Here is a 14,222-nt window from a genome sequence, read left to right on the forward strand (position 1 = left end):
GAAAGGCCAAAACAAAAACAACATAAAAGCAAGTGCATAATCAAGAAAGCTCTGTTGATCTGCGTTGAGGCTGAAGTATATGTCATATAATACAGACTTTTCTTTATAAAGACATAAAAACACAAGACGGATGAAAACAAATTATTGGAGCCGCGCTAATTGAAGGACAGATGGAGGTATGACACGTAAGTTATATAAGAGTTGCATTAACCCAACACAAGGCGGAATAAAAAGATGAAAGCAAAACTGCAGTACAATATGGCATATAGCCTACATTTAACATTTACAAGCTATAATTTAACGGGTCTATACGACACAATTTAACATTACATATTTTAGAGAGCAGGCCTACAAAAAGAAAGATATTTAAGCCCTTTTAATTACACTTAGATCATAATCCGTTATTGACAATGTCTGCTTTTCAAACTTTTTTTCAAGGGGGTTGGTGGAGAAAAACATGCCGGGAAATAAACCGCCTACAGCCCAAGACATGTCTCCTGCATTTTCAGATTCTGTAACCAAGAATCTGTGTGTCTGGGAATGCTTCTCTGCAGGTAAATTCATTGCCACGTTTAACACCTCGCTAATGTGAACAGCAAACAGCCCCCATGGTTTAACGTCACCCCTCAGCCCACTCTCCCCCAACTAGTCACCCGCTGACACGACGGGGTTTACCTATAAAGTGGTAGGTATAGTGGCTGTTTGAATGTAATTTGATTGAACATTACCCAGTTGTATTTACAAGAACTGTACCGCAAATGTGAAAGCAGTAAAAGTCCCAACGTCGTCAGGCTTAGTCGGTATTGCATGTTAATTACCCCATATACAGTATGCCATCAACATTTCCCATCCGCAATGCAGGTCTGAAGGAAACAGGCTGGAGTCCGTGCCAAATGACAATCTACTCCCCATAAAGTATACTCCTTTTAACCCAGGGCACATACGGCTGTTGAACGGAATTTTGGTGCCATTTGGGACGTTCCCTGGGTCTGCTGGCGGCCGTTCCCAGGGTTAGTTTCCTGTCCTGACCGTGGTGGTGGGGGGTGGGAGAGGGGGAGGAAAGAGGGAGAACGAAGGGCTGGAACTAGGATGAAGGTCTTTAGACCGAGTCACATGGACCAAAAGTTGTGCGACTGTTGTCCAGACGTCTACGTAAACCTCTGTTGTGTTCCGCAGAATTCTCTGTCGGGCGGCCGCGTGAATTGAAGCGGGGGTCTCTGCAATTTGGTTGTAAACTTCCGAGTCATTATAGCTGTGAAGTTGCCAAGCTTATTTAAGTTGATTCAGCCTGTTATATATTTCCGTAAATTGATAGAACACGTCGCACCTCCACCACTTTGAACCATGCTGTACACGTTTTGCAACTGAAATCAAACTGTTAACTTGAAACTTTGAAACTCTGCAGAAGACAGGTCGCCTTCATGAACTGCGTTATCACCATGAGCGATGAAAGCAAAGGAGAACACGGGAAAGCCGAAAGCGGGAAAGATTTGGAGAAACAGCTCCGTTTGCGAGTTTGTGTTTTGAACGAACTTCTGAAAACCGAAAGGGACTATGTCGGGACTTTGGAGTTTTTATCGGTGAGTTCATATAAAGTAGACTATTTACTGAATTACGGTAGTTGTATTGCAATAGGGCATCAGATCTCACCAATATGTAATTGATTGAGGAAGCCTCACATCCACAAACAGCAACATTATCATGCATAGATCATAGGAACGACTCCCAAGGATAAAAAATTATACTCTTGCGGTTCACCTCATAGACCGAGTAGTACATTGCCGCCTGTCAATCTCACTGATGGCGAAACTCAAACTATAATTTGTCTATCAGACTAAAACCGCCGTTCAATTATCTAGCCCAGCGTATAAGATGTTGAGAGTTTACCAGCTGAAAACTGCTTCTGCCTCTTTGCAGAGTTGTGACTACTGTATGCTTCGAGGGGATTACTTATTCAGATAAAGTGTGAGAAAATTTGGAAGCAGAACGCAAAAGGAATTCTCTGTGACTTTCTAAAACACGTGTGACTGTTTAATCCTATTTTAAAATTCTTTCAACAACACCAGCTCCTCAGAATAGATTTATACCATACTTAGTCAAAATGACAGGTATAGCCGAACACTGGTATTTGGTATGCTTGGTCATTAAGCCACGTTTACTAATTGGTTATACAAAGCAAACTATACAACAGTAGCCAGTTTCATTCCCTTGGACTTTGCAAGCATCATCCTGGGGGATAAACTATTATTCCCGACTGGTGGGCTTTTAGAATAACTTAATTTACGGTACATCTCCCTGCATGTATGTGGCTTCAAAGCAAACCTCCATTCAACACCATGATTTTTTCAACTGTGATTGTCATTCGATCCGTGAAAGCGGTCTGGACTTATGCACGATAATGACTGGGACTCAAGCTTCACCCTTTGACAAAACAGCAGACGCACTCATCCACTCACTTACTCAGGCACAACACAAGCACTCGTGCACATACACGCGCTCAACACCTTATAGAAAAATGGACGTCCAGCCAATAGAGAAACAGGTAGAACTAGCTGGCCATGCTGCCTGCCCCTTCATATCGTGTGTATGTCCGTGTGTGTGTGTGTGTGCGTGTGCGTGTGTTTGGGTGTGTGCGCTCCTGCCTGTCCAAAGTATTGCTTGGACAGAACGTTAAGCAGGCAAGACTTGGCTGGACCCTCAGAATGGCCGGCTGTCAGTTTAATGGCAGTACTAAGAAAACAACCAATCTCAAAGACAGGAAGGAAAGGCTCTGCTTTAAAAAAAAAAAAAGCACACAAGGTTTCGGATGCAGGCCTGTGTGTTCCAGACAAACTTAGGAAGAGAGTTGTCAGCGTATTTTAGGTATGGAAATGAACTGTCTGTGGAGTGTTACTTGTGTGGCGTTTTGTTGGATGTGTTTTGCCTGGACTGGTAAGCACAGTAAACGTTATGTAGCGTTGTCCACTGGAACACTGTGATATATAACATGAAACACAGTAAAGTTGTCTGCAGGGATGTAAATGAATACATTTTGACCCTTTAGCTTTGACCCTCTAACCGACAACCGGGGGTAACCATGGAGTAACCAGGGGGTAACCATGCGTCGGACTCGGGACAGGGGTCGTCCGCCTACCCCCCCCCCCCATGACCTCTCCAACACTTGGTTGTCCTTTCTCTGGACGTGTTGCGTGTCATTGAGAATGTTATTCACCAGACCACATGCTCTGTATGTGTAGCCACAACACTCCATTTCTCCTCTCCATCTTTCCAACTGTCCAACCCCTGAAGGTCCAAATGCGCTGAGTTGTGTAGGAGTGAGAGGGATGGAAGTCAGGGGACACAGAGGGAAAGCAGGATGGACAGAGGGATGGATGAAAGGGGAGACGGTGGAGCCTGATTGGTATTGGGTGGAGAGGAGAGGGTGGGGAGAGGGATGGAAGGAGGAGAGAGGAGGGAGGAGGGAGGAGAGAGGAGGGAGGAGAGAGGAGGGATGGAGGGAGGAGAGAGGAGAGGTTTGCCTGGCTCCTAGTTGGATCCAGAGAAATCTTTCTGGAATAGAATCTTCCTGAACAGAAACATTCCCCATTCTAACACTCAGAGTCATGAATGCAAGCTATGGTTGAGTTTGTTCAAAAATAAACCAGTCAGTACATTGTGTACTCCCCGGTCCAAGACACTGCATTATTATAGGGAATCGGGTGAAATTTGGGACTCAAGGTCCAGCAGGGGAGTCTGGTAGTGCCTGGGTAGGCCTGTTTCCTCTTTCCAGCTTGGGCTTTTGGGAATGCGACCCTCCCCCCTTTTAGAAAGTATGAAAGAGGAATATAGAAATCTCTCTTTCGGTGCCCTTTGTGTACATGAACACTGTGTGTTTGTTGTGTCTTTGTTTGTCTGTGCGTGTGTTTGTGTGTGTGTGTGTTTGTGTGCGTGTGTGTGTGTGTGAAAGAGAGAGAAGTTTCACAACATGCTGGACTATGTTGATATCCAGCATCCACCCAAACCATCCAAACTCAGACCAGGGCAAAGTTCAGGGCCTTTGAGGGATCATCTAATTGAGCCTGTGAGGCTCTACAGTATCCCATAGTCCCATGGATCAGGGTGTGATGAGAGTCCCCTGGAGTCTGGATCTCTGATTAGACAAGCCAACAGGAGGTTGAAGGAGGTGAGGAGAGCGAGCAGGAGGTTGGAGGAGGTTAGCCATGAAGTGGTTGGAGGACGTGAGCCAGGATGAAGTTAGAGGAGGTGAGGGGAGCAATGAGGAGGAGAAGTGTTGAAGGGGGTTAGTGAGGTGAAGGCTTACGCCGGCTTCTCCTGTAAACCATATTTCCTGGTGCAGGCTCGGCAGGAATTCCTGAGAGTTTCGGAAATGTGGTGGAACAATGAAAACAGCATCCGTCCAGTAGGTGCCTAGCAGCCTGCAGTTCAGCTCAGAGGAAACCAAAGGATTCATGCCGTCGCCTCCAAAATGGCACCCTATCACCTACGGAGTACACTACATTTTACCAGAGCCCAATGGGACCCGATCAAATGTAGCGCACTATGTAGGGCATAGGGAATAATTTGTGACTAAAACACTGCCTTTCGACTGAACCCAGATGCAAGCTGGCTGTAGCTGGACCGTATAAAAACTACAGCTTGGGCATCGCACACCGGATGGACAATACGGAAGACATTTGATGGCCTCCCTTGGTCCTGCAGGCCAGATGAGGGCCTCTCCATCTGGTCCGGCACGTCCAGTTCTGCTTGGCGACTGGACTTGAGACTGGGCCGAGTCTCAGGGGACCTTTGGATAACTGGGTGCATGGGACTACTTGTAATGTCTGGCTCGGGAAAACGTTCTGGGATATTATCTTTCCGTTCTGAATCTGAAGAAGCTAAGTGAGCTTAGTATATTTGTGATATGTTGTGTGGACTTTTCCCATTTTATGGGAAATGTAACCCTTTCATTGGTCTGTTAACTGAATTCGGTGCTTTGACAAGCTCTTTCCCCAATGTTCCCCCACCATCTATGCTGTGCACCACGTTAGACCATGGCCCTCGGAGGATAAAGGACGCCGTTTGGGACGCTCCAGCAGCCCGTGTTTATTCTGGACAACTACTGGCCATAACAAATGACAGGGGCTCTCAAACATGTCCAGTTGAGGCGAACGCGGAGAACTGATGAAAAGACGAAGCGGGCGTAAACGCTCCCCCGTCTTAACTGCACCCCTTGTGTCTCTCCTCTCCTGTGGCGGCCGTTTCTGTGAGCTGTGTGTGTTTCTAGCCCAGATACCCGGCTGTGACTGGGGCCCATTGTGGACCGTTTTGTCAGTGAGACGGGGGCACATTGAAAACCAGTCAGTTGCATGATAAGCACTAGAATGAGAGAGTGTGGTGAGGGAGCTGGAGAGAATGGAGGCCTTTCAAGGGTTACTTCTGGAACCATGGCAACAGTGGTAATGCTACGTCCAAACCGCGACACGACACGCACCTCGCGTGAGATCTTTCTCTGTGAAGACAATTGTCGCCAAGGTTTCGCGTCATATCTGATAATTGGGGTTTTTTTTTTTGGCGTTTCACCGTCAGTATAATCGGTAACGTCTGTGGCGGTTGTGTGTTGGTGAACAGCTTTGCGCTACTCAGGGAATTGGCTTTTCAGTTCGGTTGGCTGACACCGAGAAGCACACCTCAGTGTGTCATTAGTTTTCGCGAGGCTTCCTCTGCAAACCTCCTCTCCAACCCAGTTGCTCTCCCGTCTCGCTGTAGCAGCAGGTGGAACCGCAAAGAGCCGTCAAGTGACCACCTTAATGAAATGTTTAAAAAAGAAACACAGATAATACTACTCTACCAAAACGAATAACATTTAACGCTAAACTGGTTGTGAGTCAGTGGGTTTAGAGAGGGAGTCTTTTTTAGTGCAGGCTCGCCAGTCCTCCATCTATCCATCAACTTCTTATTTTAGATATGTGTGTTCGCTGTCTCCTCAGAGAACACATCCCTGAAGGGAAACATCATAAAACTGGCAAACCTGCAGGAGTTTGATATTAATTACAGCTCTTAAATCAGAATGGTTAAACTGAGTCGGGAAATCAGCACTGATGAGAAAAACACAGTCCCAGATCTCTCTCTCCCTCTGTCTCCCTCTGTCTCCCTCTCTCTCCCTCTGTCTCCCTCTCTCTCCCTCTGTCTCCCTCTCTCTCCCTCTCTCTCCCTCTGTCTGTTTTTTTTGAGTATATTTTTGCATAGGACACATGGCTAGCAGTAAGCATGATGGGAGTGTGTATTTGTTTTGGAAGAGGGGCAGTACCCTCTGGACAGCCTTTCGTTGACCCCCGGGTCATGACCTTTCGTTCTGCTCCCCTTCCCCCTTAGTTCTACCTGAACCAGGAGTATCCTGTCAGACCCTCCGTTGTCCTGGAAACAACAGCTTGTTTGTTTGTTATTATTTCATTGTTGATGGTCAATTTCTCCTGACTAAATCAGAACACAAACGAACAAACGCTATGTAGGGAGTGAGTGCAGTGAACGAATAGAGGAGTTCTGTTGATGTTACCTGTAAGCACTTATATGTCTCTTTCAGCCCATATTAGGCCATAAGACTCTCATTATAGAATTACATGCAATAGAACACATCGGGACTCCGGTTCTCTTCAGGACAAGCAAACATTATTTGCTTGCTTTTTGTTATGGCTTCATCTCAGTGTGTTTTTTTGTCATTATTTGTTTGGGTCATAACGTGTTGCTCTCTTAGGGCTCTGTGTTGTCTGTGTGACTTTGTGAACAGGACCCCAAAACCAGTTGGCTTAGCAGGCAATTCCAGGTTGATCTCTGTGTTGATGAGGGCTTTGTCCTGGAAGGTTTAAGTGATTGGAGGGTTTCACGCCTGGTCCAGATTAGCAGGTCCATTATTGTGTTTTATGAGACAGGAGGTCCTTCTGGCCTTGGGTCATAGATTATTCGCAGCCTTTTTTTAGGTAACCATTGGTGTTGATGTTGAGGCCAAGGGCAACACTTCCTAGGTAGAATTTATAGTTGTGGTCCTGAGAGTGTGTGAAGTCCATGCTTTGGGTTTGGTTTGTTTGATTGTTAGTTAGGGTGCGCAGAATGTCGTGTTCTTTTATATGATTTTTTTTTAAGAAACCAATTTCACATTTGCTCAGGATGATGTTTACACTAAGGAAATGTTGGAGTGAAAATAACTACCATGTAATTATTAGGGGAAATTGTTTCTCTGCTGTTGTGGATTAGGGTGATCAGTGGGGGGGGGGGGGGGCTGTTGTAACTGAGTGACGTTTACTACTGAAGTAGCTGATGTTGAGGATTGAGCCGAGTGTGGATGTGCCAAAAACCAACCTGTGAATAATTTGGTATCAGCTAACACGACAGGGCCAGTTAACCAGAGTGTAAAGGTCACAGTGGTGGGTGTTGAAGGGGTTCAGAGTGTAAAGGTCACAGAGTGTTGAAGAGATTGCTGGTTACAGAGCAGATGGCAGTGTGGTAAATGACATCTAATTTGTTGAGTAGCTTTTCAGTGGGAGGTCTGCACACATGCAGGGTGCTTGCTTTTGGAAGGGTTTACTTGACACTGTGGGTGGAGGGTGGCTTGTCGCGAAACAAGAAACACACTGGATGTTACTTCAGTGTGAAAGTGTCTGGTATAGGTATGGAAGGAGAGTGAGCAGTCCAGGCATATAACCATCTTTGTTGATGTCTAGACTCCTCGAACTCGAACCCAGTTGGGGCTGGCAGGTTGAGATGGCCTCCCATTGGATGGCCTCCCATTGGATGGCCTCCCATTGGATGGCCTCCCATTGGATGGCCTCCCATTGGATGGCCTCCCATTGGATGGCCTCCCATTGGATGGCCTCCATCTGTTTTCCGTATTAGGGAGTAGGAGCAGGTAACGTTGGATTTTGTACCGTTACTGTTCCAGAGTGTAACAGATTGTAACAGATTTACGAAGGCTTCGTAACTGTGCTCATTGGCCACTTTTTTTTTTACATGTAGGCTCTGCTTGCGCGTGATGAAATGATGACTGAGGAACAGGCAAAAAAGACCGAAATGAAAAATGCATCGTCAATTACATGGAAATATTTCGTCTATGATGCTGACCAAAAACAGGTACTTTGTGGAGAGTGCCTAGCAATTGTTGCCAAAACACGACCAATTTGTTTGATAATTTTAGGCAGCACCACAAATCTTCATATGACGAGTGCAAAGCAACTCAATGCCCTCCAAAGCAAAAATCTATTTTGGATGCATTTGCCAGTATTACACCATACGAGAAAGGTTCCAAACAGCAGAGAGAAATCACGGATTCAATAACATTTCACGTCGCCAAAGACCAGGTACCAATTAACACGGTTACCAAAGAGGGTTTATTATCTGGTCGCTTGACAAGCGGTATGTAATACCATCATGCAACTATATTTCTCAAGTTGCCATCCCACAGCTGTATGAGAAATGCAAGGCACCAGTTGAAAATGAGCTGTCACAAGTGGAATATTATACAGCAACAACGGACTTATATAAATCTGACCGTACAATTAATTAATGAGGACTTCCACCTGAAAAGTTGCTGTTTGCAAACTGCATTTTCCCAGAGGATCATACAAGTCAGAACATCGCATCAGGGATGAGAGAAGCTTTAGCTGATTGGGGCCTAGATGAGAGTTGTCTAGTCTGTATTACAACAGACAATGCCACGGACATGGTGAAGGCTGCCGCCCTGAACAAGTGGACCAGATTGCAGTGCTTTGGCCACAGACTGCATCTTGCAGTTGGGAAGTTATTCCCAACTGCACATTCTATTTGACTACTTTTGCTATTGCTATACTATTACTGTTACATATTATTACCTAGCAACCTGTTCTGAAATATAAAAATGTTCATGAGTTTCATACATTTTAATTGTAGAGGATGGGGCTGTGGAAGAATGAAGGATACATACTGTCAGGTTGATAGCCAAAGCTCTTTCTGAAGACATCCTGTATGTCAGTTATTCCCTATATGGTGCCACCCTACATAGCACTGTTCCATGCTCAGGGATAGTCTGTGTGGGAATGTTGCACATGGTCCCATCCCCAAACGTATCGGCATGTTGTACCTGGAATTTATCTCAAATGAAAATACTTTTATGACTCTCTCTTCTCTCACCCCTCCCCCTGTTACCCATAAACCCTATTACCCAGAATCCTCCCGGGGCAAACCAGTAGCTCTCTCTCTGTTTTTACCTCTCTCCCACGTCTCCCTCTCTTTTCTCCGCCCCTCCGTCCCACAGGCGACGCCAGCTGCATATGTTCCATCCATTATTCCAGGGTCTTTGTCGTCGTCCCAAATGGCACCCTGTTCCCTTCACAGTGCGCTACTGTTGACCGGGGGCCCTTGATGAAGGAAGCAGGGTGTAATTTAGGACCTTGCCTTTGTTTACAAGGATAATTGTATTTTTCCCTCGCTACGCACTGTGTAAAGCATCATTAAAATCCCTATCTCTCTAATCATCCCAGACTGGACACACGCACACGCACACGCACACACACGCACACACACACACACACACACCCACACACACACACACACACACACACACACACACACACACACACACACACACATACCCATACACACTGTTACACAAACACACACACACTAGTTCACACATACACACACACACATACACATTGTTTTTCCCTAATATGTCTTCAATATTCAATTTCATTTTTTTTTCTTTTATGTTTTATAACTAATTTTAGAAATATCCAGATCAAGGAATATTAGATGGACTTGTGCCAGTATAAACTCAAATATGATTTTGATGTTAGAGAACCTCAGTAACTTAGCTTATATGGCTAAACTTACCTTACTCTAAACCTAAAAACAACTGCCAATATCCACACCTAAATAATCTAAAGCTCATACCAGTCCTCACTGTGATAGCAATTTGAGTAAACACACAGACCACAGACACACAAAAGCTCAATTTCTCTCATGCTGTTAACTTCTGCTCCAGAACGTCTTATCTCAAAGTGTTTTGTTACTCAAAACCTGTTTATGTGAATGTGTGTGTTTCCTGTGGACAAGTGTTTGTCTGTGTGTGTGTATACGTGTTTGCTTGTGTACAAGTGTTTGTGTGTGTGGCTGTGTGTGTTTGTCTTTGTTCACACATTTGGTTCGCTCTTCATTTCAGTAGAACGCATTGCATTTGGAATAAACTGGGGCTGGCCGATTAACTGAGTTCCCTTGATTAATTCATATTGTTTATTTTGTGCAATGTGCCAAATGTCCAACAATCACAATCCTGAACAGCCTTTAACATCTGCGTTACCCATGAAGAAACCTAATGCGGTGGTCGGTCTCGTAATGGATGAAAATGAAAGACTCAAAAAGATGAAATTATCTCCAGAACAAGTACCAAGGTTTACTCTCTAGTATAGAGGTTGTTTGGCATTAACAGGTCAAATGTTGAACAAGCCACTGTCCCATGCATAACTGTCATAAGACAGTTGGTGTGAAATACAGGCTATAAGAGTCTGTCACGGTCAGTAGTCAGTAGGAGAACCGGTGCCTTGAAACGGCATGGTCCACAAACTCCAGGTAACTGACAAATAACTATAGATAACAGATTTAGTGACTCTATACAGCTAAAAATATAATTATTGTCTGTACAGCGGACAGACGGTTTAAAAACCTACGATTGACACCAAGTGTCGGTTAACAAACCACAAGCATTTTGCAAAGGAAGATGTGCCCCAACTGTAAAGTTGATATAGGCTATGGGATAGAGTCACCAATACAATTGCAAATGTGTTGTACTTCTCCGCAACTACTTGGTTTAGCATTAGTGATAAAATCTAATAACAATGCATTATTATCAGCTGGATTGGTGTAACGCTAGTTTGTGTGTGTGTGTGTGTGTTTTGCACACCTACAGTAAGTGGCATTGCATATTTATTCAATCCAAAATATATTTCACTTGTGTATGACACCTTTTTAAAACTTTTAAGAGAAAAATAAGACAATTTGAGATATACAGTTAGTTCTGGAAATAATTGGTCACTGACACATTTTCTTATTTTGGCTGTTTACCAAAATATATTCAAGTTACGGTTAAATAATGAATATGGGCTTACCGTGCTGTCTCTTGGCTTTAATGTGAGTGTGTTCACATCCAAATTGGAGGAAGGGTTTAGGAATGACAGCTCTTTTTCAAGGGACCCAAAGTAATTGGACTCAAAAGCTGTTTCATGGACAGGTGTGGGCTATTCCTTCATGATTTATTCATCCGTGAAGCAGGTAAAACAGAGGTGTCAAACCGGTTCCACGGAGGGCCGAGTGTCTGCAGGTTTTTGCTCTCACCTTGTACTTGATTGGTTAATTAGGTCACTGATTGGTTAGATTCTACCCTCACCTGGTTGTGTAGGTATGAACTAGGAACCAATTTATAGGAAAAACCAAAAACCTGCAGACACTTGGCCCTTTGTGGAACCGGTTTGACACCTGTGAGGTAAAAGATCTGGAGTTGATTCCAGGTGTGGCATTCACATTTGGAAGCTGTTACTGTGAACCCACAACATGCAGTCCAAGGAGCTCTCAGTGCAAGTGAAACAGGCCATCCTTAGGCTGCAAAATACAATCCATCCGAGAGTTACAGTGAGGGAAAGAAGTATTTGATCCCCTGATGATTTTGTATGTTTGCCCACTGAAGACTTGGAACGGCTCATGATCCGAAGCGTATCACATCATCTGTAAAACACAGTGGAGGCAGTGTGATGGTATGGGCATGCATGGCTTCCAATGGCACTGGGTCACTAGTGTTTACTGATGTTGTGACAGAAGCAGCCGGATGAATTCTGAAATGTATAGGGATATATTGTCTTCTTAGATTCAACCAAATTTAGCAAAGTTGATTGGACGGCGCTTTAGTTTACAAATGGAAAATGATACAAAACATACTGCGAAAGCAACCCAGGGGTTTTTTAAGTCAAAGAATTGGAATTTTCTGCAATTGCAGAGTCAATCACCTGATCTCAACCCGATCAAGCATGCATTTCACTTGCTGAAGACAAAACTGAAAGCAGAAAGACCCTCGAACAAACAACAACTGAAGATATCTGCAGTAAAGGCCTGGCAAAGCATCACAAAGTAGGTGATGTCCATGTGTTCCAGACTTCAAGCAGTCATTTCCTGGAAAGCATTCTTGACAAAGTATTAAAAATGAACATTATATTTATGATTGTGTTAAATTGTCCAATTACATTTGAGCCCCTGAAATAAGGGGACTGTTTATGAAAGTGGTTGCAATTCCTACATGTTTCATACAATATTTTTGTTCAACCCCTTGAATTAAAGCAGAAAGTCTGCACTTCAGTTGCATCTCTGTTGTTTCATTTCCAATCCATTGTGTTAGCGTACAGAGCCAAAATTATAAAAAATGTGTCCAAATATTTCCTAATATTTCCGGACCTAACTGTATATCATTAGACCAAAACATTTTGATTGCCACTTATAGACAGTCACAAAGACATCTACGGACACCTGTATGTGCTTCATGTGATGAGCCTGTTCACTGTCGTTCTGTCATGTTGTCCTGTTTTTGACTTGTCTTGGGTTATTGTCGAAACATGTGTATGTACTGCTGTATTGATTTTATATTGTCTTCTGTCAGGTCCATTATCATGTATACGGCTGTCATTCTGTGGCGTCTGCTGTCTGAGTATTTCATTCCTTTGGGTAACAATGAGTCCAGAACTTAAATTGAACAATAATTTTATAACATCAGTAGCACGATGAGTTCATAACATTAATAAATCAGTATGTTTGGAACATGAATATTAACATGAATATTACAATATTTCTATAACATTAGTGATTCGATAGATTTATTTCATTAGTATTATGATGTGTTTATAACATTAGTAAATCAATAGATGTATGTCATTAGTATAATGATGTGTTTATAACATTAGTAAATCGATAGGTTTATGTCATTAGTATAATGATGTGTTTATAACATTAATAAATCGATAGATTTATGTCATTAGTATAATGATGTGTTTATAACATTAGTAAATCGATAGGTTTATGTCATTAATATAATGATGTGTTTATAACATTAGTAAATCGATAGGTTTATGTCATTAATATAATGATGTGTTTATAACATTAGTAAATCAATAGGTTTATGTCATTAATATAATGATGTGTTTATAACATTAGGTAATCCATAGGTTTATGTCATTGATTTAATGATGTGTTTATAACATTAGTAAATCAATAGGTTTTTGTCATTAATATAATGATGTGTTTATAACATTAGGTAATCAATAGGTTTATGTCATTAATATAATGATGTGTTTATAACATTAGTAAATTGATAGGTTTATGTCATTAATATAATGATGTGTTTATAACATTAGTAAATCAATATGTTTATGTCATTAATATAATGATGTGTTTATAACATTAGGTAATCCATAGGTTTATGTCATTAATATAATGATGTGTTTATAACATTAGTAAATCAATCGGTTTTTGTCATTAATATAATGATGTGTTTATAACATTAGGTAATCCATAGGTTTATGTCATTAATATAATGATGTGTTTATAACATTAGTAAATCGATAGGTTTATGTCATTAATATAATGATGTGTTTATAACATTAGGTAATCGATAGGTTTATGTCATTAATATAATGATGTGTTAATAACATTAGTTAATCAATAGGTTTATGTCATTAATATAATGATGTGTTAATAACATTAGTAAATCGATAGGTTTATGGCATTAATTTACAGATAGTGACATGACCGTGATGCCTGATATCAGCAGAATGTGGGTGATCACTGGTCGGTGGGGTTGGTGCTGATCGTTCTTCTTGTCCAACGTCCAGGACCTCATTCTGCATTCTAATCTCCACCGAGACACAGAGAGGCCGCTTTATCATGCAGCGCCTGACACTTTTCTACCTCTGCTTTGGTTCAGGCGCGTTGTAATCAGCACCCATTGTTGATTTCTTTCCAGTGTGTGTTGGTGTGTTTTTTTTCTGTGTGCAAGGCTGGTGTCTGTATTCTTGTTGAACTGTCTGTGTGTGTGGACCTGTGTGTGTGTGTGTGTATAAGAGACCTATATTAAATGTGTCTCTATTGGTTGAGCTAAAAGATGAATGATTGCAGGGAATTATTCTCTTGTCTGGGTGGGAAATGGAGTGGTGAGCAGGCTGTTAGCCAGATCCCTTATCAAT

At 42.6% G+C, this 14,222-nt stretch overlaps 1 protein-coding gene across 1 annotated transcript in view; it reads left to right on the forward strand.

Annotated features, from left to right (window-relative positions):
- Nucleotides 1-998: 998 nt before the first annotated feature.
- The window catches only part of prex2 (phosphatidylinositol-3,4,5-trisphosphate-dependent Rac exchange factor 2), a 135,114-nt gene continuing 121,890 nt past the window's right edge, over nucleotides 999-14,222 (forward strand). The window contains exon 1 of the mRNA XM_034289308.1: nucleotides 999-1,580. Within this exon, the coding sequence (XP_034145199.1) occupies nucleotides 1,422-1,580 (159 nt within the window). The 5' untranslated portion in view covers nucleotides 999-1,421. The remainder of the gene's footprint in view (nucleotides 1,581-14,222) is intronic.

Source organism: Esox lucius, chromosome 21, assembly GCF_011004845.1.
Source record: "Esox lucius isolate fEsoLuc1 chromosome 21, fEsoLuc1.pri, whole genome shotgun sequence".
NCBI lineage: Eukaryota > Metazoa > Chordata > Actinopteri > Esociformes > Esocidae > Esox > Esox lucius.